Source organism: Nicotiana tomentosiformis, chromosome 2 (assembly GCF_000390325.3).
Source record: "Nicotiana tomentosiformis chromosome 2, ASM39032v3, whole genome shotgun sequence".
Taxonomy (NCBI): domain Eukaryota; kingdom Viridiplantae; phylum Streptophyta; class Magnoliopsida; order Solanales; family Solanaceae; genus Nicotiana; species Nicotiana tomentosiformis.
In genome coordinates this window covers 182,256,733-182,279,442 of record NC_090813.1, presented here as the reverse complement: position 1 = coordinate 182,279,442, position 22,710 = coordinate 182,256,733, and the positions used below count along the sequence as shown (strand labels likewise).

General features: G+C 35.3%; 1 protein-coding gene across 2 annotated transcripts; it reads right to left on the bottom strand.

Moving 5' to 3' along the window:
* Window positions 1–10,715: 10,715 nt before the first annotated feature.
* Window positions 10,716–21,646, bottom strand: LOC104108834 (ATP-dependent zinc metalloprotease FTSH 9, chloroplastic-like). Of its 2 annotated transcripts, XM_009617963.4 has the most exons (14): window positions 20,666–21,646; window positions 17,556–17,621; window positions 17,333–17,467; window positions 17,138–17,203; window positions 16,596–16,781; window positions 16,423–16,509; window positions 16,231–16,344; window positions 15,970–16,094; window positions 15,771–15,879; window positions 14,058–14,183; window positions 12,208–12,528; window positions 11,723–11,846; window positions 11,371–11,409; window positions 11,076–11,291 (listed from the first exon to the last, which is right to left on the bottom strand). In XM_009617963.4, the coding sequence occupies exons 1-13, from the start codon at window positions 21,479–21,481 to the stop codon at window positions 11,405–11,407; spliced, it is 2,280 nt and encodes a 759-aa protein (XP_009616258.1). In that variant the 5' UTR covers window positions 21,482–21,646; the 3' UTR covers window positions 11,076–11,291; window positions 11,371–11,404. The 2 variants fall into 2 exon arrangements, with proteins under 2 accessions (XP_009616257.1, XP_009616258.1); XM_009617962.4 differs by lacking the exon at window positions 11,371–11,409 and having other exon boundaries at window positions 10,716–11,291.
* Between the last annotated feature and the right edge of the window lie 1,064 nt (window positions 21,647–22,710).

Sequence of the window (22,710 nt, the reverse complement as noted above, 5' to 3'; positions counted from 1 at the left end):
AACAATTCTCAATATATTAATTAAATTCCTTCAATTCAAATAATTTCCAATTTATCAATTAAATCTCATTTACAGGAGTAACAATTAATTCCTTAACGAGCAAGAATAATAATTCATTAAATTCCAAAGATTTTCCAATTTATTAATTAGCTTCACAAGCTGAAATAAATTATTAAAGTATCGTGTAATTATTATTATTATTATTAAGCACGATTTCTGCCGAGGACGTACGGCCCGATCCAGAGTGTCGTGTACACTGCCGAGGGACGTACGGCGCAATCCATAGATGCATCTATCCTGCCGAGGCGTTCCGCCCGCTCCACAAGAAAGGAGGACATTTTCTTATGTGCCTCCGGAAGGAGAGTATATTTATTATAAGGTAAATTCGGGAGGAGAACAATTTCTTTTAACAATTAATTGATTTAAATAAAAATTAAGCATATGAGATTTTCATCCTTTAATATCTTTATCTAACAATTCACAATATATTCATATAGATATCAATTAATATAAATAAATCAAAGAATACAATTTACACAAGTAAGGCATGCTTTGAGTCCTAAACTACCCGGACTTTAGCATTAATAGTAGCTACGCACGGACTCTCGTCACCTCGTGCATACGTAGCCCCCCACAATTAGCAATAATTATTTAATCTTAATCACCTATGAGGTAATTTCCCCCTCATAAGATTAGACAAGAGACTTACCTCGTCTTGCTCCAATTTAATCCACTATAAGGCCTTTTCCACGATTATCCAACTTCGTCTGACTCGAATCTAGCCAAAATAATTCGATACAATCACTAAATATTATAGGAATCAATTCTATAAGAAAATACTACATTTTAAAGAAAAGATCCCGAAATTAATTAAAAATTCGCCCGCGGGGCCCACATCTCGGAATCCGGCGAAAGTTATGAAATCCAACAACTCATTCAATTACGAGTCCAACCATATCAGTTTCACTCAAATCCGACTCTGAATCGATACCGAAATCTCAAAAATTCGTTTCTATGAGATTTCTAAAAATTTCCCAAATTTAAATCTCAAAACACTAATTTATGGTGAAAACAATGATATACTTGTATATGTAGACCAAATCCGAGTTAGAATCACTTACCCCAATGTTTTTCCCTTGAAAATCTATCAAAAGTCGCCTCTGCTCAAGCTCAAGTTCGTCAAAAATGGCAAATGGGACGAATGTCCTCTGTTTTTATAACTTACAGCTATGTCCAGTTCGGTCAAGGAGCTCGATCTCGGGAGCTCGATCTCAGGGAGCTCGATCTCAGGGAGCTTGATCTTGGGAGCTCGATCAAGGAGCTCGATCTTGGGAGGTGGTCATGGCCTCGATCAGGCCTCGAGCCTGGGACATGGTCATGGCCTCGATCAAGTTCGATCTTGGGTCTTGATCCTGGCCCTCGAGCCTTGCCTTCGATCATGGCCCTCGAGCCTTGCCTTCGATCATGGCTTCGATACTGAGCCCCGTCTCTGGCTTCGACTCAGGCCTCGATCGTGGGCTCGATATCTGGGTTCGATCTGGGGCTTGATCACAACCCAGAATATACAGCAGAAGGGAAAATTGCAGTAGCTTTTTAAGTCCAACTTTTGATCCGTTAACCATCCGAAACTCACCCGAGGCCCTTGGGACCTCAACCAAATATACCAACAAGTCCTAAAATATCATACGAACTTAGCCGAACCTCTAAATCATATCAAACAATGCTAAAACCATGAATCATATCTCAATTCAAGCTTAATGAAACTAAGAGTTTTCAACTTCTACATTCGATGTCGGAACCTATCAAATCAACTCCGATTGACCTCAAATTTTACACACAAGTCATAAATTACATAACGGAGCTATGAAAAGTTTTGGAACTGGATTCCGACTCCGGTATCAAAAAGTCAACTCATCGGTCAAACTTCCAAACTTAAATTCTTATTTTTAGCCATTTCAAGCCTAATTTAACTACGGACTTCCAAATAAAATTCTGAACACGCTCCTAAGTCCAAAATTACCATACGGAGTTGTTGGAATCATCAAAATTCTATTCCGGGGTCATTTTTCTCAAAATGTTGACCGAAGTCAAACTTAGCACTTTAAGGCCAACTTAAGGAACTAAGTGTTCCGATTTCACCCCCAAACACTTCCATATCCCGAACCAACCATCCCCGCAAGTCATAAATCATTACAAGCACCTACGGAAAATTTTATTTTAGGGAACGGGGTTCTAAAAGTTAAAATGACTGGTTGGGTCATTACAAATAATAATAGAGTCAAACCTTCCTTTAACTAGGAATTCAAATAAAAGGTGACTTGGAACACCTAAAAAATCAATTTCAAGTGGCGACTCTGTTAATAAAATAATCCCTACTCAAATTTATCACTTTAATTGGAAAAATTCTTTAACCCACAATCCATAACATACATATCTTTTAAGGTTAAAAAGGAGGTGTGACAAGTAGGATCTTGCATTCTCGGAATGATTTGCTCAAAAATGCTCCACCCGCTGAAGCATCAACATTAGCCTTTAAGCTGTTTGTCAATCCCATGTAGAACCTCTGCCCCAACATTTGCTCTGGAATACCATGATTTGGACACTTAACAAGCATACCCTTGAACCTTTCCCACGTTTCTTGTAGTGTTTCTGTTGGTCTCTACCTGAAGCTCAATATCTCATCAATTTGTTTGGCAGTCTTATTGGGTAGGTAGAACCTGTTTACAAATTGCTTGACTAATTCCTCCCAAGTAGTGATGGAGTTTATGGGGAGTGAATTAAGCCAAGTCTGAGCCTCTCCCGTCACCGAGAATGGAAACAATAACAACTTTATTGCTTCCGGTGTCACATTAGGTTTCCTTTGTGTGACACATATTGACAAGAAATTTTTTAGATGCTGCTGAGGATCTTCAATGTAAGACCCTGAAAACAATCCATTGTTCTGCAACAAATGTAGCATATTGTTTGTGATTTGAAATGATTCCGCTTATATTTGAGGGACTGCAATTACGGTTGCCAGATTTTTGGCGGTGGGTTGTGCCCAATCATACAAGGCTGCTTCTGGCACAAGAGGCGCCATACCCTGATTGTTCGGGTCATTCGCATTATTTATGTTATTTGGATTTTCTATTACGTCATCCATGTCTAGTTCGATTCGTTCTGTTGAGTTCTGTTGCTGTCTGTCCTTCTTGTTTGCACGATTCAATGCCTTGAAAACTTTCTCAGGATCTGATAATGCTTCGAGCAATTCACCAGTTCTCGGGGAGTTCCTAGGCATGCACCTATAACACCCAAGACTACAAACGTTAAAATTTCAATGTATTTGGTTTAAAATGAAGAAAGTTGACTACACTAAGAATTCTAGCAATTCTTTTAGCTGCAAATAATACACCGTTAATTCTCCGGCAACGGCGCCAAAATTTGATCACGCCCAACTATGCTTTGTAAAAAGGACTAAGCGGTCGTTGCAAATATATTCTGGCTAATAAGTCCGGAGTCGAATCCCACAGGGAATTAACCTATCAAACACAGCTACTAGACTCGCACGAACTCACACAATCAATCTTCAGAAATATTTAAGTAAAAATTTGGATGTTTACTAACTAAATATTACGTAATGAAAGTGCAACAATTAATAACTTACTACTACGGTTTGTAGAGAAGAATTAGAATCTTTTCCGCTACGTTTTCTATAAATTTGCCTAAGTCTTCTCTATCGATCATGAGCACTTTGACTGTCGTAACTCTCTCCCGAGTAATTACCATAATTTACTAGATATATTCTCTCGAATTATGCTAGTTGGCATTAAGTACGGCTCACTCGGATCGCACCAAGGTTCGTTATCCATAATCCCGCCTTTAAACCCTTCGTATTGGTCCCTCATATACGTTAGGAGTGATGTTGTTCAACAACTACCTAAATATGCACTCTCTCCCGAGTAATACATACTAAATAGGCACAGTCGATTGAGGGCCCTTCAATCAACAACAATAATAATATAGTTGAACAAATAGAGAAAATACTACGGCAAATCTATATTAATGTAACAGGAAAATCAGTCTCCATTAGGTTTCATCAAACCCTAGATTAGGAGTTTAGCTACTCATACTCATAGTCACAATATCCAAAGTATTTTGTATAATTAAATTATAAAGTAAGGATAAAGGGTGTAGAAATCGATGAGTCTAATTCCCAACGGTTGTTCCACGAGCTCTCCTTGCCTCCGGTTGCAAAAGTCCTCCAAAGTGGCATTTTTAGGTCTATTTATATGTGTAGAAAAAGACCTAAATACGTAGGCCAAGTCCTAGTCAAACCAGGAGACGAAATAAGTCTTCAAAGCTATGAATGTGCACGCCCAGACCTGGCCTCGCGAGGCATAACGCTTGCTTAAGCTCGCCCCAGGCCTGGCGTCGCGAGGTGTAACGCCTGCTTGAGCTCGCCTTCTGCCTCGCCTCGCCAGCTTCACAGCCTGGTGGACCTCGCCCCAAGCCTCGCTTCGCCAGCTCCCACGCTAGCTAAAGAGCTCGCCCAGCTTACTCTAACGCCTGCTCTAGGCCTGGCTTCGCCAACTTTTCATTTGTCAGCTGCTCACTTCTTTCCTTCTTCTTTTCAACTGTTGTTTTTGAGCACGCTTTAGATTTTAAGTATTCCTTTTTGCTCTACTTTCATCTCCAATTCACCTACACACAAAATAGACTCCATTACGCACAAATAAAGTGTAGTTTATCATTAAAGTATATGAAATGCAAGGCAAATAATGTACGAAACTATGGAATTATAGCCACACATCAATCTCCTTTTATAAACTACTTATATTTATTTCTCTAATAAATAAAAAAATTATTTAATAAATTTCCTAATATTTAGATATACTCATTTAATTATTCTCCTACTATTTAGGATTTTAATTTTCTATTCCTTCTAATTCTACAAGTCGTGCCTTTTCAAATCCATGTAGATTTGATAGTATTAAATTTCATGAACTTTCAATTACCACTAGAAAAATTTTCGAAACTTTGTATTCCTTATATGTTTAAGATGATCTTAAAAGAAAATTGTCGTCACTTTCAAACTCCATTTAGTTTTAGATTTAGGATGGTTTTTCACTTTCTACCTCCACTTAAATTTAGAGGTATTAAATTTCAAACACAATTTATTTTAGGAAAGTTTTCGACCACTTTGTAACTCTTTTTAGTTTTAGGAGGCTTTTTAAATAAAATTTTAACTCAATTAAATTTCAAGCACTTTCGTTTTATACTAGAAAAGTTTCAACCACTTTGTACTCATTTTACGTTTAGATTAATTTTTTTATAAGTTATTAGGTAAAAAATAAGCACTTTGAACTCCTTTTTTGTTTTAGGAGTCTTTATTTTTACCTTACATAAATCTTTTCCTGCTTCAATTATATATGCAATGCTTCCATAAAAGAAGTTTTACTATTCTATTATTTTTATCATCAAAACTTGCATAGTTTTACTTTAGGAAGTGTCAAAAAATTTGCAATGAACAAAATAGTCATTTAATTATTTTTTAAATATTTAGGACCTTAATTATTTATTAAATATTTAGGACGTCAAAATTAATTAAATTTTATGTATTAATTATTTTCCTATTCTAATTATGTATTATGCCTTATTTGTAAAAGAAAATCACGTTTTCAGATTTAGAAGCTTAAAAACCATATATTACAAATTCATATTAGGCTAAGGCACGTAGGCCAAATGCCTTGAAATCATATTTTTAGTTTCGAACATAATTTTTAGGTTTAAGGGTCTTAATTATTATAGTTCTACAACTTTTAAAGAGGATAGGCACAAAATATATTTTCACATTTCAATCAAATGTTATTCCTATGATATTTTTGTATAATGAAGCAAGTTTTTGAACAAATTAAAGGAAGAACTATAGAATAGATCAAATTTCTAAACATGGTTAACACAATTATCATTTAAAACATATAATTTTTTTGTTAATTATTATATTATAACATAAACACATCTTTTGAATAATACTTATGTCGTTTTTAAAAACTTTTCTCATTAATACGAGGTAACGGCCAACGAACATACAATAAGATGCAACACACGTACTTTGCATCTATCGATACAATATTAAAAGCATGAAACTCCTTAGTAAAATTTTATTCGCATTTGTATTCTTTAAAACAACTTTCATATTAGAAAAAAATTATAATTTAATTAATCTTCTATTATTTAAAATTTTAAAATCAAATAAAATTTGAATTATTAAATTTTATTTTATTATTATTTTAACTATATAGAAATTCCTAATATTTAGAACTATACATCACCAACAAATTTTCTTTCGCATATTTGACATAAAACTTTACTCTCCAGAATATTGTTATTACATATTTTTTTATCTAACATTAAATGTACGTATAATATTTTACTCCTATGATTAATATTTTAGTAATTTACATGTATTTTTTCCCACAATAATATACATGCATTCTTACTTTTAATATTCTTTATGTGCATCTACTTTAATGTCCATTACAATTTTGCATAAACTTGTTCTTTTGCATAAAATTTAATTGATTGACGTGATAAACACGTGCAGCGCACGTACCCTAAAGCTAGTATACTTATAAAGTAGTTTTAGATATATGTTGTGGTAAATCTAGAATTTATATATTGTGTGTTCTGAATCAGATTATAAGTTCTAAAATGTACTCCCTCCGTTCACTTTTACTTGGCACGTTTTGACTTTTCGCGCCCCTTAAAAAATAATGAATGAAGTACATAATTTACCATGATACCCTTATTAATTGATGCATATTTTATTGGATTTGAGAAAATAATTTGAAATGAGTTATAAATATTGTGGGTATAACAGGAAAAAAAAAATTTGTCTTCTCTTGATATGCGTAAAATGACAAGTAAAAATAAAAATCTATTTTTAGTATACATGCCAAGTAAAAGTGAATGGATGAAGTATATATAATACTATCTATACTTATTTTGGTACATATATATATTTGGATTATTTGATCAAAGCACTAGTTTCTGCTGAGTTCGTGAAACTACTGTTAGGTGCGCCACTGGATATAAGATTAAATTAAATCATCTTTTTAAGTAAAAAATATTTAGAAATACATATAAGTATTATAAATCAATCTTTTTGGAATTAAAAATATTTCAAAACGATTATGGTAAACTAAAGGTTTATTTTTTTCTTTTCAAATAGTAATAGTAGTGTGATATAAAGAAAGTTAAATTCAAATTGAAGAAAAATTCAGTACATACACTCATGCAAACGCATATGCCACGGATGATGTACTACAACTTGCTTCCACCTAAATCTCCAATTCTTTTATACACAAAACTAAAGTTGAATTAATATGTATAAAGAAAATAATTATTAAGGAACTAGGTCTAGCTGCAAATTGAGAAAAACAAATTTGTGTCCAATTATTCATGTAAGTGTTAATTAAAATGTTATTTTTTTGGGATATAACTTGAGTCCGTTATTATTATATTACTATTAATAAGAGAGAATCGAGAGGAGCTTTCGCTCAAAGTGAAATGACGGAACAACCATAGTATTTTAGTTTATTCTTTTAGTTGTCCTAATACAAATTGAGGTATATTCGGTTATATTTTGAATCAGAAGGGGTACTTTGGAAATTACAGTACTTCGTGCTTCTGTAGCTGAAAAAGGACAGATGTTCACTCAAAATTTTACCCTGATATGGTCCATTATTACTTGAGTTGCCATTATACATTGTGGTAATTAAGGCAACTTTGCAGGCCCTTAAAAGTGTAAAAAATGTCATTCATCACTTTTTGCTTTGCATGTAATGTTAAGTAAAAAATTACCACGTGGACTGCCAACATGTGCACATGTTTTTCCTTTTGGCGACATTGCAACACAGTTGTATTCCAACTTCTTATTTTAATTGGAAACACAAAATAACGGAGTAATAATAATAGAGAATATACTAAAATTTGTAAAATAGCATACGACTGCAGTATTAGGAAAAAGAAAAAAAGAAAACCCAATGACGATATTTCACGTGAAAAAGGAAAAAGAAAATAGAATATTAGTAGTAAATTTATGTTTTTTGTATATATAATAAGAAAAGAGTAATCTGATTAGAAAATAACATGGGTTCAAATTAGAACTCACGATATTATTATTCAAACTATAATAACTTTACTATCTTCATGATTATTTTGAAGGTCAAGTCAACAATTTAAGATGTAATTGCTCAAATAATTATCTTTAATTCAAGCACTTAATAAGAAAAGTCTCTAAAAAGAAAGAGTAGAGCTGGTATTCTTTTAGAAATATTTGTTTCTATATTTTTTCAGGTCCACTTTTAATGTAACACATGGTTTCCCTTATGCTAGAAGAGGACATCTCATCTTATTTAAAACTATTGGCAAATGAATTATCAACGAAAAAAAGTACAAACTCTTTAGTTATTCAGATGAGATTTAAATAAATTAGGGTCTTTTTTTTCTTTTACATTTAACTCACTAAGAAATTATCAACATGTGTTGCCTATGAATTTTTTTGTGTTACCAACAAGCCTACTTATTATTTTGCTAAAAAAAATTATTGTAAATTTTAAATTAGAATATGAGAAAAAAACAATACACAAAAAAAACAAAAAAAGAAGCAAGCTAATGAAATATTGGAAACTTTTTTATATCTTTTTCGCTGATGTTTAATTCCAACAAAATAAATTTAAAATCAGATGTTAACTCGAAAAAACAATATTTTTATTAAATAAAGATGCGTATAAATTTTCTATCTTTAAATATATTATTTAAATTAGTATAAATAATCTTTACGAAATAACTAGAGAAATAAAATTAAGAAAATTATTTTTGTAATTAAGTGTTGGCCCATGCTGAGCATGAGCCATCCCTCCTCTAGTATATTTTAGATGATGAAATCGGAAAAAATAATGTAATGTTAATAATGTAGTGTTCCATTTCATAGAAAAGCACAAGTAAATGCCATGGTCCATGGCACCTCATTCATAATTTATCTGAAGTGATGAGGCCGAAGTACAGTCCGCGACTAGTGATTCTCGAACAATTATACTATGTATACAGGTCAAATAACCGGTACATGAATTGAAATACCATATATGTAGGAACTTCATAAAAGTACGACAAATCACATTATTTATAATGGAATGTATTAAAAGGTCCTAGAAAATCTTAGTTTGTGATACTTTGACTAGTACTGGGGCTTGATGTCCAGTAGTCTTTTTTCCTGTATAAACACTCCAATTTTGGTAATAAAAGTCGTTTATTTACCCCAAAAAAAATGTCAAGAAAATCTTTGCCAATGGAAACGATGTTTGAGTCTCAAAATGGAATTTTGGGGGTTGAGCTGAACAAGTGCTTTGGCTCAAACTATATATACATATATAAAGCAAAATTAAATTTTATACATATTATAAGATCACTCTATTTTGAATCAACCAACTCTAGAGCTATTTTATACATAGAGAAGGATGATAGCATTAGGTTTAATAATGACAATGGACAAAAGCTAAGAGTCACTGAAAAAAATCATAGACTAGTTGCCAAAATTGATATGATTAAAAGATAGCAAAAAAATTGAGGCTACTGTCTTTTTGTGGTCTTTGGACAGACTATAAGCACTAGTTATAAATATCACAAAGCAATAATTGTGATATTTTGGGTGCTTCCCAAAATATCATCACTAAGAATCTATTACCTCCACATTTGCATTATGCTATGCAACAGTGGTATTTCTTGTTCTCATTACCAGCCAGAGAGAAAGTTAACCACTTGCCAATTGACACTTTAGAGCTTGTTTTGCACTTTGCTTTACTAGTTGAGAGTAACTGATAACCATTCAAAAGCACTTTTTAGTTTGAAGCAACTTTTATAAATAAGTAGCTATAATGTGTTTGAATCGAAGTGCTAAAATGCTAATAAGCACATTGATTTGTTTGGTATAGAAGTGTTAATTTTCTTGAGCCGATGTCTATTGAAAACATCTCTACCTTGTATACACTATCCTCCTCAGACTACACTTACGTGAGATTATATATTATTGTACAAAGTGTTGATAAGCAATTTCTGTTAAAATGATTAAAATGCCTTTACAGACATCTACAAAAAGAATTATAAATTAAAAAATTTCTTTTCAAGGACAAGGACGAACTACGAAAATACAATGAAGAGGGAGGTAGGGTTTTGTATGAGGAATGATATTTCGGAGATTACAAAGACATTAAGAATAAAATAGTAATCTTGGTCAAACCAAAATTTTAAAAGCCGATTTATAGTTTTTGATCGATTTTAAATTATAAGCACTTTTAATGTTTACGAAATTTGTAAAAAGCCAAAAAGTACTTGATCAGTTTATAAATTTACACACACCCTCTTAGTCATTTTAATGAATGCTAACTCAGCCTCAAAAAATGGCTCCACATCCATGAATAAACAAGAAATCAACTAAATCCAAGTACAAAAAGTCATTTAATTGTCATTTCATCATCTACTTGGCCTGGCAATCTCTCCTGCACTTACAAGCCTCTTTTCAACATTTCATCTCATCAAATACTTCTAATTTACAAAAACATAGGGCTGTAAGAAATCTTACTAATAAGATAAACTATCAACATTTACATAAGTCAAGAATTATAGCAGCCTAATGATACTTTTGTCCCATAATCGCAAAGATTACATTGTATACACAGTTTTCATCTCACAACATCAGAACATGGATTACTTCTTTGTAAGATGAGGTACAGATGTATGATACAAATATTGATTCTCGTAACTACTAAGAATAATTGCACATGTACAAGTGACGTAGAAGAAATATACCAACAAACATCACTTCGATCACAAGCCTATTTTCCTTTCACTTCTAGGATCAAGAAAACTCTTGACTCATCTTTAGTATATGCCTTCTCTTTGAATTACCAACCTGTGATCGTGGTATATAACAGTGGAGTTTATAGGAGTTAAGTAGCTGTCAATGACCTTAGTAACACATACAAAATCAAGCTGGCCGGGTGCCAGCACGCCGTGTCCATCTGGTCCAGGAATATAGCTTTGTTTTCCTTAGAGCAAAGATGATGACGTGAAAGTCCTTACTCGAATTTTCTTTTGATACAGATGACTTGGTTAAGCTTGCAGCTGTCATCCAGAGCTTGCTTGCAATGGAAGTAAAGACTCTTGCTTGCCCTTAACAAAAAAGTTAAGTTCCGCCGGTGCAACGACCATGCTCAACCATTCTTGTAGTTCTTCACCTTCTACTTTCTCTTTCTCTGAGGTGGAAGAAAGAGAATATTAAAATAAGATCTTCATTGTTAATCAATAAATCAAAATAAGATTCTCTTAACTTACTTTGTTAAATTGTGTGACCTTCTCGTCTTAAAGCTTAAGCTGTAAAAAGAGCACTTTTCTATTTACTTAAAGTATGATTCAACACACCCCTACACATGCAAGCATGATTGTTTTTCATGTGCTTGGCACATGAAAGTTATTTTTGATAATGAGTTACAGTGAGAACCAAGTTAAATCGTGTGAGCATCTCATCTAAAAGCTTAAGTTGTTATAGAGAGCACAACTTTATTTACTTAATTATGTTTACACAAGCTTCAATGTAAAATCACTGCCTTGTGAAGATGCTAAAAGAAAGCAATACTAAAGAATATCAAAATGTTAACCGGTAAGTAAAAGCATCATTAAGTATTACCTTCCAATTGAGCTCCCAACCCCTCAAGAACTGTGGGATTAGCACGTACAACACAAAGTGCAATATCAAGTGCAGACTGTAGTAAGGCCTTGACCTCTCTTTGGACAAGATCAACAAGATGCCCCTGTTGGAATAAATTTTAATTACAGTTCTGTTAAGGAGGTTGTATTCTTAAGTTAGAAACCAGAGTATTAAAGCAGAAGAAAGCGGACATTGCACCCAAGGGTGTGGCCTAGTGGTCAATGAAGTGGGTTGAGAACCATAAGATTTCAGGTTCAAATCTCAGCGGAGGCAAAAACACTAGATGATTTCTTCTCATCTGTCCAAGCAAAGGCTAGGGCAGAGTTACATGGTACATGTTGCTGGTGGGAGGTAGCATGTATCCCGTGGAATTAGTCAAAGTACGCGCAAGCTTGCCCCAACACCACGGTTATCCAAAAAATAAATAAAGCAGACATCACGAGAGAGGGAAAAGTAGAAAATACCTGATCCCTTCCCCAGGGCATGGATCCACTATCATCCATTCCACCAGCGGAAAGAGTTGCCACTGAAATAGGGCCAATGGTTTCATTAAGACCATATTCAGCCACTGCCTTGTAGGCCATGTCTGTTGCTCTGCGTATATCGTCAAGAGCACCTGTAGATACACGTCCAGAGTACAAGACTTCTTCCGCTGCACGTCCACCAAGAAGAGTGACCAATCTTCCCCGTAACTCATCAACAAATAGCAGATATCTGTCCTCATTGGTTGGAGGAATATAAGTAAATCCTAAAGCCCCTCCAGATCTCGGCAATATGCTTAGCTTCTGATTAACGAGAAAAGGGAGCTGTTATTGAAACCATAACTGCAATATTCCCAATTACGTACAAGAAAAGCAATAATTGCAGTTTGAGTCTTTGAGATGAGCACGATTGAGAAGCAGCAAAATACTCATTTTGGTAAAAGCCTTTAAGGATCATGCACCGATATAGAAACGGCTGACTTCACTTGGAATATTTCACACAAGAAGGAGCAAACAAATTGAGAGACCTTTGCAGGAAGACAACTTTCAGAACCATGTTGGTATTGTTCCATTGATATAGAAATACATTTTAATTGCAGGATAATCGGGGGAGGAGATAATGAACTAACTGGCGCCATCAAGATCAATAAAGAGAGGGAAGGGGAAGTAACAAGGAAAATGTCTTCAGATGTTTCATAAGAAACAACTTTCACATTGAGAAGAATGAAGTTGGGTTGTTGGGTTGGGGGGGTGAGGGGGAGGGGAAGTCACTCTCTATTTACTAACACCAAAATCTTGGAACAATTTACCTTACCTACTCAACCAAAAAATTATAGTATTCTTTTTGAGGAAACACATTAAGGAAAAACAAACCCAGAGCTGCTTGCCACAGAGGCCAAGAACCTTTTAGCCAGTGCATACATTTCCATGAATCTGGAGAAAGACAGAAAAGAAAGGGAGGGAGAACCTTATGTTTTTTTTCCTGATAAGTAAGATGCTTATGTAAATAATATTCTTCCAGCTTTGCCTCATTAGGTATAATAGAGGTCAAGTAATAGGCAGCATATTGAGTTGTATTCGAGTCTGACATCAGAACCAAGTCATTTCCTATTCCTTATCAAATCCAGACACCCACTTGTTTTTCCTTTTCTGGGATAAAGTATTAAATCCAGACACTAATATCTTTCCATTTCGGACATTTTTATCACTTAACGAGACACCAAAAATTCACTACTTCCCCATTTTCTATTTTTTATTTTATTTTGCCATAATAACAGTTATACTACGTCAAGAAGGATAGGTCAGAGCAGTGACATTGATCAATGATCCAACTGTTTTTTAAGGCTCCATAACCCAAGAACAAGCAAAACCCAATTTAAACGATATTAGAATTTAGAGGTCCCATGCCAAATGCAAAGGAGAGGTCTTGCTGATGTATTATGTCTCTGGAAATGGTTAAATACCAGGCTATTCAAGATTTGCAGACGTGCTGATTTTCCTATTCTGAAAATATCTTTCTAGAAATTCTAAATATTGAGTAATTCTATTAGAGAGTTCTCTTCTTTTTTCTTTTGTTTTTTTGGTTTGTGTTTGTGTGTGTGTGTGTGTGTGTGGGGGGGGGGGGGGGGGGGTCAGTCTCTTTTATCAGATGATATCCAGTGTGACACAAAACCAGTCGACTAGTGAAACAAATAATGTGGGGGGATCAGTCTCTTTTATCAGATGTTATCCAGTGCGACACAAAACCAGTCGACTAGTGAAACAAATAATGTGAGCTTGTAGTAAATCAGTAAGAAATAAACTTTCTCAGAGCAAGTGAAAATAATGATTACCTCAACCCGTGGCTGCCCAGAAAGAAGATTCGCAACAGCAGTCCCAACTACTGCATGACCTGCTTCATGCCTTGCAACTACAGCCTTCTCACTGCCCTGCAGCTTGGCAGTCTTCTTCTCAATGCCCTGAAACATTGAAAATGAAGCTTGTAAACCTGAATGGAATTGGTGAACAACTAAAATATACAAATCACCTGGCATAGCAGAGCATGATCAAAAATGGGTGGCAAAAAGGTTATAAAAAACAGTTAACCACCCATATTATCCACTAAAAAATGGGTTGGATAATGAACTATTTAAAAACGGGTCAAATATGGATAAGAACCATATTATCCATTTAGAAAATGGATAACCAATGGATACCTAATGGGTTTAACTTTTACATTTGTAAAGCCTCAAATTGGAGGTTCCTCAAGTTTGGGAGACTAGGAATTCTTCCAAAAGTAATCATATTCATGAAGTCATGGATAATATGGTTACCAATATTATCCGCCGGTTAACCCGTTTTTTATCCTTATCAAATATGCGTCGGGTCGGATAATTTATCCGTTTTTTCATTACCCGTTTTCGACCGTCCCATATCCGACCCGACCCGCCCGTTTGCCACCCCTAATCAAGAACAAGAAATACTTTTATCATTTATTTTCCTATTGACCAACAAACCAGCAGTGCTAGATTAAGCATGGGGGAAACAAACTATAACTTGTAGCCCATCTAGAATTTCCAAGAATTAGACCTTCAACCTTGTTGGATTTTCCTGGGACAATGCTCTTCCTTGCACGGGCTCTTAGAGGGCAGTCACTATTCCCCATCCTATTCAAGCTTTTTACAATTTTGTTATACAGGATTCATAGACATAAATTGAGTAATATGTAATTCTACTCAAAGCCAAAGACTGCTCGTACTTCAAGTTTGGTGCACATGAAACTAGAAGACACTGGTCCTGAGCTAAAAGAGGGATCAAATGAAGCTTGACTCAGCCAATTCTACCATTAACGCTAATGTTAGGAATCTTGAGTCTTGCACATATTCCTCATTGCTGACCATTATATTTTAACTGTATACAAAATTCTGTTCATTTAAAACTATCAAGGTCCAAAACAGTGGAACATAGCACCCAAGGGTGTGGCCTAGTGGTCAATGAAGTAGGTTAGAACCATGAGGTCTCAGGTTTAATTCCCGGCGGAGACAAAAAGCACTAGGTGATTTCTTTCCATCTGTCCAAGCCTTGGTGGATAGAGTTACCCGGTATCTGTTGTTGGTGGGAGGTAGCAGATATCCCATGGAATTAGTCGCGGTGCGCCTAAGTTGGCCCGGACACCACGATTATCACAACAAAAAAAAAGAAAAAAAAAAAGGAAGAAGACAGCGGAACATACACATTCTAAGTTTAAGGACCGATAACATGCACCTCTTCTCTGAAGCAATGGCAATACAAGTTTGTTAAAATTATCATATAATAGAGCCCAAAAATGTAAAATCCTTCCTAGTGGGCTCTTGTTCAAGGGAGAATACTTAAGATGGATATCTTTTCTTATAACAAGCTTCTTAAGTGTGCCCACTTAGCTCTTATTGAACTACTACAAGCAGCAATATTCGAGGATATAGCACATGAGAATGGAGAAACATAGTTTCATGTAATGCAGAAATAGTAATGGTGCATGCATGTCACTTGGCTATTAGAGCATTGTTTTGAGAGGGAAGAAGCAATACCGCAATTGAACGCTCAACAGCTTGAATGAAATCTTCTTTTTCAACTACAACTTTATTCTGCCTTCCTGCCAACAAAGCAGCTTCATTCACTAGATTTGCAAGGTCTGCCCTGTACAATCCCCAAGATGAACAGTCAGACAGCCATAGAAACATCATAGACGAAATTGAAAGCTTAAGAAAATCAGAGAGGAAGGATTACCCCGTGAAACCAGTAGTCATAGAAGCGATGTTACCAAGATTAACATCTTGTGCCAGGGGAAGTTCTTTCTTGGAGACATGTACCTTTAGGATAGCTTCTCTTCCAGCCCTATCAGGCGCTTCCACCTTGAAACAAAAACTTACATCACCACTTCCCTTCTATAGGAGTTGTTGTATGAGGAGGTCATGACCAATGCTCCAAATCATGGACAAAGCTTTATAATAAACGAAATTTCTATTCCAGCAGAGGATAGATACAAACCATCACTACACGATCAAATCTTCCAGGTCGGCGAAGAGCAGGGTCTAAAACATCAGAGCGATTTGTTGCTCCAAGGACAATTACAGCAGAATTACTGTCAAATCCATCCATCTCCTGCCGATTATTGTAAAATATTAATTTCTTATGCAAAACTGAAGTGATGTAGCACATAAAAAAATCAGCACATCTTACAGTGAGTAGTTGGTTCAGTGTCTGCTCTCTTTCATCATTGCTTACGATGCGGAATTTACCATCACGGCTTTTTGCCACAGCATCTATCTGCACATCCGGGAAAATGGAGACACTTTTTATTAGGATATTTTGAGTTTGGAGAGGAAGAAGGAAAGAGGGAAAGCACAGGCTACCTCATCGATAAAAATTATTGAAGGTGCCTCCTTCTTTGCCCGTGCAAACAGGTCCCGGACACGTGATGCTCCCATACCGACATACAATTCTACAAACTCACTTGCAGAACAACTGATGAAAGGAACCTCAGCTTCCCCAGCGACGGCCTTAGCTAGAAGTGTTTTTCCTGTCCCGGGAAGACCTACCTGCAAGAATTTAAAGCTACTTGAACAATGTATACACTAAGAAGCGCAAAGATGATAACTAATCAAAGGGTGTCCCCAAGTAGAATGGTCTATGAGTCAACAGTCACATAGAAAAATTAGCAGGAAATAATGATGTAATTTAGTTATAGAGGCATCACAAAGTGAAGGGATAGAGAGAGAATCCCTTCAGGAAGACAAAATAACTAAATAAATAAATAAATAAATAAATAACCAGAAAGCAGAAAGTTTCAATGAGTTATGATTTGAAGCCTCCAATTATTGTATCAGTAGTCTTGCAGCTTTTCACTTTGATAACCACCTAGCAGTCCCATTACTATGTTGAATTTGAAACTCACCAGTAGAACACCACGAGGAGGACGTGCACCAAGCCGTATGTACTTATCTGGATTCCTAAGAAATTCCTGGAGAAAATAGCAGTTATAAAAGACCACAATAATGAATTATAAACTATTCAATACTTTAGGTATCACAATGCAGCACTCGCGAGGAAATATTGCTAAGAGAGTCCACCAAATGAAAATGAAACATACCACAATCTCTTCTAGCTCCTCCTTAGCCTCGTCAACACCTGCAACATCAGCAAATGTGATAGTTTCCCCAAGTTCAGATACTTTGGCGCCACCTGAACCCCCTGACTTGCGATTTCTGAGCTGACCAGCAGTGCTCTGTAATTATGCAGCCACAATAAAGTAGGTGATGTATTCATAAATATGGTGGATATTGGAATTGCCACAAATATATTCACAAATATACCTGAGAAAAGTTTACTGGGAAGCGATGAAGAAGCCCTGCTAGTACAGCAACATAGAATAAAGCTATCTGCAAAATCAAAAGTAAAGTTAATTTTTAATTCCAACATTTGGAGCAAAAAAATAAGGATTGAGACAAAATAATGAAATGCTTAGGGGACACCAGAAAACAGATGGATAACATGAACGGCTACTGGGGGACAAAGTCAAGCAACATGAGACAAAAATTCACATGAAACAAACTAGAAGGAAAAATATAGAAAGCATGCCATGATTGCCCTTGAGCAAAAAAAAAAAAAGTGAAAATTCATCTTACACTCCAGAATGTTTCATGTCAAAGGGCCGTTCTAACAGGAAAGCGTGAAAACAGGGAGTTGTTTTCAAACTTAAGAGCAGGATGTTTGTTTCACAGGAACGACTGTGGTACTTTTCCTAGCAAATTAAGAGAATGGGCTAGCTTAGAATCAACAGCAAATCTGCTCATGCTTTAAAAATTTAGAATCACAAGACATTTCAAATTAGGAAAGCAACAATAGGAACATATGATTCAACTCAACACTGAAATATTTTTCATTTGATATAGTCATTTGTTCCCTCAAAATACAACAACCATGCCTCCATCCCAAGCTAATCGGGGTAGGCCATATGAATCCTCAATATACATTTCACTCCATTTGGACCCTGCTTCCTTCCAATACTTGATAATTCGGAGTCTCTAACTAGAGATACTCTACATTTTCTACTGACATGCAATGTCTAAACATGTTTTAAAAATATTCTAACAAAAACATGGACCTGATGTAACTGCATAACTAAACCTTAATCTCAAATAGTTGGTATATAGTTTCTTTCGCATTTATTGTGTTTTATTTTGCACCGACTCTGCTTGGATTCTCAAAGATTGTAGATTTTTGCAACTTCCTCCACATGATTTTAGGTTTACCTCTTCTCTTTAACAGATTGAATAATCATTTGTTTCACACCATCGGACCAGTGAACTTGGAGATCTTCATAATACATGAACAAGAGTGATGTTTATTTTCATTTTATCGTCGGATACGGTCATTTTTTATCTTGTTTAATCTTATAGATTGCACATCCATCTTATCATCCCCATTTCTATGACACTCATCATATGTTGGGCCCTAGAGGCCCAACATCCACTCTCATATAAGTTGCTGGGCTTACTACCATGCTTTAGAACATGCATTTTGCTTTTGTAGGCATCCTCCCATGGCAGAACATTTTCATCACAGTGACACTCCTCTATTTCAACTATCCTATTTTAATTTTATGTGTTATATCTTCATCTATCATACCATTGACCTGCAAAATTGAGCATAACTATCAGAATTATCTGCATTTGGTAACCACCATCACATCTATTCACATTAACTTCATTCTTCTTATACCAGCTAAACTTGCGGTGAATTGTTCTTACTTCTAGAATCCTAGATTTTTACTTCCTAAAGTGCTTCTCCATGTTCAAGCTTCTGGTTAACACCCTCGCTAGCTTCGTCAGTTAATACAATATCATGTTCAAAATACAAATAGTATACACCATGAGACATTATCATGTATACCTCTTGTTAGATTATCCGTAACTAGTGTAACAATAAAGAGCTCAAAGCAGATCTCTGGTTGAAACCCACGATTATGGAAAAAATGTATCTTCTAACTGCTATGTTTTTAGTTCTTTCTTCTTTTTTTTGGAGTCCAGGGTAAGAGGCCATGCACACATTTGTGCAGTAAAATTGGTTTAGTTTTTCACTATGTTTTCCAATCACTCAAACTTAGTGATACTTCCTTCCACTATTAAGAAAGATGTAATTGAAAAATAACTCAACCCTATAATCAGAGGTTTACATCTTAAATCCTCATTCACATCCTTTTTGTCGGCCAAAGAATGCATTTTGAATATGGGGTGTTGAATTCGAAATTCAATGTGAGATGGAAATATAACTTGTTCATATCATTATAGTGAATAATGAAATAACATCAGAAAAAAGGGAAAAAGGAAAAGAATATAGACGACTCAAAAACATCATTTTGGTGAACCATCAAACTCCACTCCAGTGGTTTCTCCAAATCCCCAAGTCAAGTCATCTCAATCAAGTAACAACTCATTGAGAATCCACATACAGAATGTCTGTCTTCTAATAGAGTACCTTAAACACTTGTTAAATGAGCTTCACATAACTGGTCCTAAATCCCAATAAAAGAGGAAGGTTGAGAAAGGTTAGCCGACTCTAACCAGTGAGGAATGGAGTCCAGCTGATTAAATGAAATAGAACGTGCTAGTAGACAGAAATACCTTAAGTACCATGAAAGCTCAGTGAAAAGAGATATTAACTACATGACATAAAGGCAAGACAACATTTTTCTTCCAACAAAGGTAATAACAACTTTTCAGTTGGTCTAGTTATAACTACTCCATTTGTGGCAATTCCAGAAAGACAAAATCAAACGCAGTGAAGTCACAATAGTAGCATTTAGAAAGATTGAAGAAAGAACTAAGACATTCTAAAGATAGCTGTTGCGGAAGCATCAAATTTCTAAATACCAGTCCATTTTCAAGCTAGCTCTACGGGTTTTTCTATTCTACTATCTGGTGTTACTGCTCCTTTTGCTAAGATGAGTTTAAGTTCTGTGCATTGACAGTGTATAAATTATTTTACACCATCGGTTAAAATTGACCTACAACATGGTAACTTGAAAACTAGATTGGAACTTGTTATAACCGGTAAAATTGAACTATCCAAAAATAATTTACACTGATAATGCACATAACTTAAATCCTATACAGACAGTGGCAGACCCAGGATTTTGTGCAAGCGGGTTCAATCTTAGAAGTACATAACTTTAGTCGTAAAATACTAGTTGTCAAGTGGGTTCAAATAAAATATTTATACAAAATTTATGCAGCTTTAATCCTAATTTATACATATACACAGTATTATTTTTTGATGAAGCGAGTTCAGTTGAACCCGCTTGCCACCACGTGCGTCCGCCACTGTATACAGATATAGCAAGTGAACATGCAAGGTGTAAGTATACCACTTAACATTGCATAACAACATTATGAACTAGAAAAGTTGTTCATCTAAACCTTACCAATGCAGAATTCAAGAAACCACCAGACCTTTTATCTGGAGAACCAAACTCAACATCATTTTCAAGCATTTTCTCATAAGGGGTTTTTATATCAATCGGTCTCGTCGTCGTATACACAATTTTCTTTGTAGGACTCACACTCCTTAACAATGCCTCAGATTCTTGCAACTTACTATCCTCATTATTCTCTATAACAACACTACTACTACTCACTTCACTTTTCAACTTAAACATAATATGTACACCATCAACCTCAACTTTCTGCACCTGATTACTATTCACCTTACTCAAAAACTCACTGTAAGGTACACTTATAAAACTTGTCGGGGCTCTAGGATCCGACCCGGGTAACGGTAAACCAGGTCGGAGCAACCTCATAACAAACATCACAATCCCCAATTGCAACAACAAAACTCCAATTTCTTGAGCCTGTACTATCGGCTCCCACCTCAACTTCTTTCCCTTCGACCACCAACTGTCTTTCCGGCCTGGACCGGACCCAGGAACTCGACCCGGACCCGAATCCGAACCCGGGTTTTTCTTGCTGTTTTCAGCTGAGGATTCGGTTTTTTCCGTCGAATCCGAATCTTGCTCGCACGACCCGTTAGCTCGGGCTAAGATTTCACGTTTCTTCGCTAAAAATTGAAACCCATTTAGGGATTTGGAAAATACAACAGCGTGTGGACGAAAAGGGGAATTTTTATTGATCAAAGAAATGTTTTTATTTTCGTGTAAAAAACCATAACGATTGCAGAAGAAAGTGTGTCTGTACAAATACTTGGTATTAAACTGAAAATTTAAGGAAATTTGTGCCATTTGAGAGGAATTTTGAAGGGAAAAAAATTGAATTGAAAATTTGCAGATTGTGAGAGCTTATATTTTCCCGGCGATAGCTTGTAGAAGAAATGATGGCCGTTGGATTTAGGAAGTCGGTTGATTTTGTCCGTTAAATTGGTGTCTTGTTTCGTGCTGTGTGTGTTTTTCGTGTTATCCGATTTTTGCTTGGGATTGTCCCAACTCCCATGGAAAGTTGATTTTATGTATACGTGCGACACAAACAACCAATGAAAAATATCTAAATAAAATTGAGAATGATTTAATTAAGGAAAAATGGTCAAATTTATTTTTCTACTACTCGAGATTGATCATTTGGTCTAACATTACTCTCGTCGTTATAAATAGTCTCGTTTTTTTTTCTTTTAAATGATAATCAAAGTAGAGGGATAACTTTTGACTTTTTCTTGTTAAAGAACTTGGGCACGTGTGATCCACTTGCTACTTTGTTAATAGCTAATACAAATACTTGACGATTAACTAATAATAAGAATTAAATAATCTAAAAGTGTACGAACGTCAAATTAAAATTTTTGTGGATAATACAAGAACAAATTTAAATATTTTTTCTTTAATACTCACTTCATCACAATTTATATGAAAGTATTTAACTAGACATGGAGTTTAAGAAATGTAGGAAGATTTTAAAAAATTATGGTTTAAAAGAAACCATGAAATTTTATGTGGCTAGAAATCATTTCATTAAGGTCAAGAAGGAAAGTTGACAACAATAACAATAACAAACCCAGTGAAATCCCACAAGTGGAGTCTGTGGAGGGTAATGTGTACGCAGACCTTACCCCTACCTTATGAAGGTAGAGAGGTTGTTTCCGAAAGAACCTCGGCTCAAGAACAGTAAAAATGAAGCAATTGAGAAATAATAGCAACAACAAGGTAATAACACAATGGAAGCAAATAATACAACGAGTAATAAAAGAGTCTAGGGATACAAAATTACAAGAATAGTGTCAATCCTAGTGATAATAATGTCACACCATATAAAAACAAGGGACTAGGAATAGGAAAATACCCCGAGTAGTACTACTACTACTAGTAAGACAAGGCGAAACTCTAGACTGTCTATCACCCCACCACCCTAATTCTCGACCTCCACACCTTTCTATCAAGGGTCATGTCCTCGGTAAGCTGGAGCAGAGCTATGTCCTGCCTAATCACCTCACCACATTTCTTCTTAGGCCTCCCTCTACCCC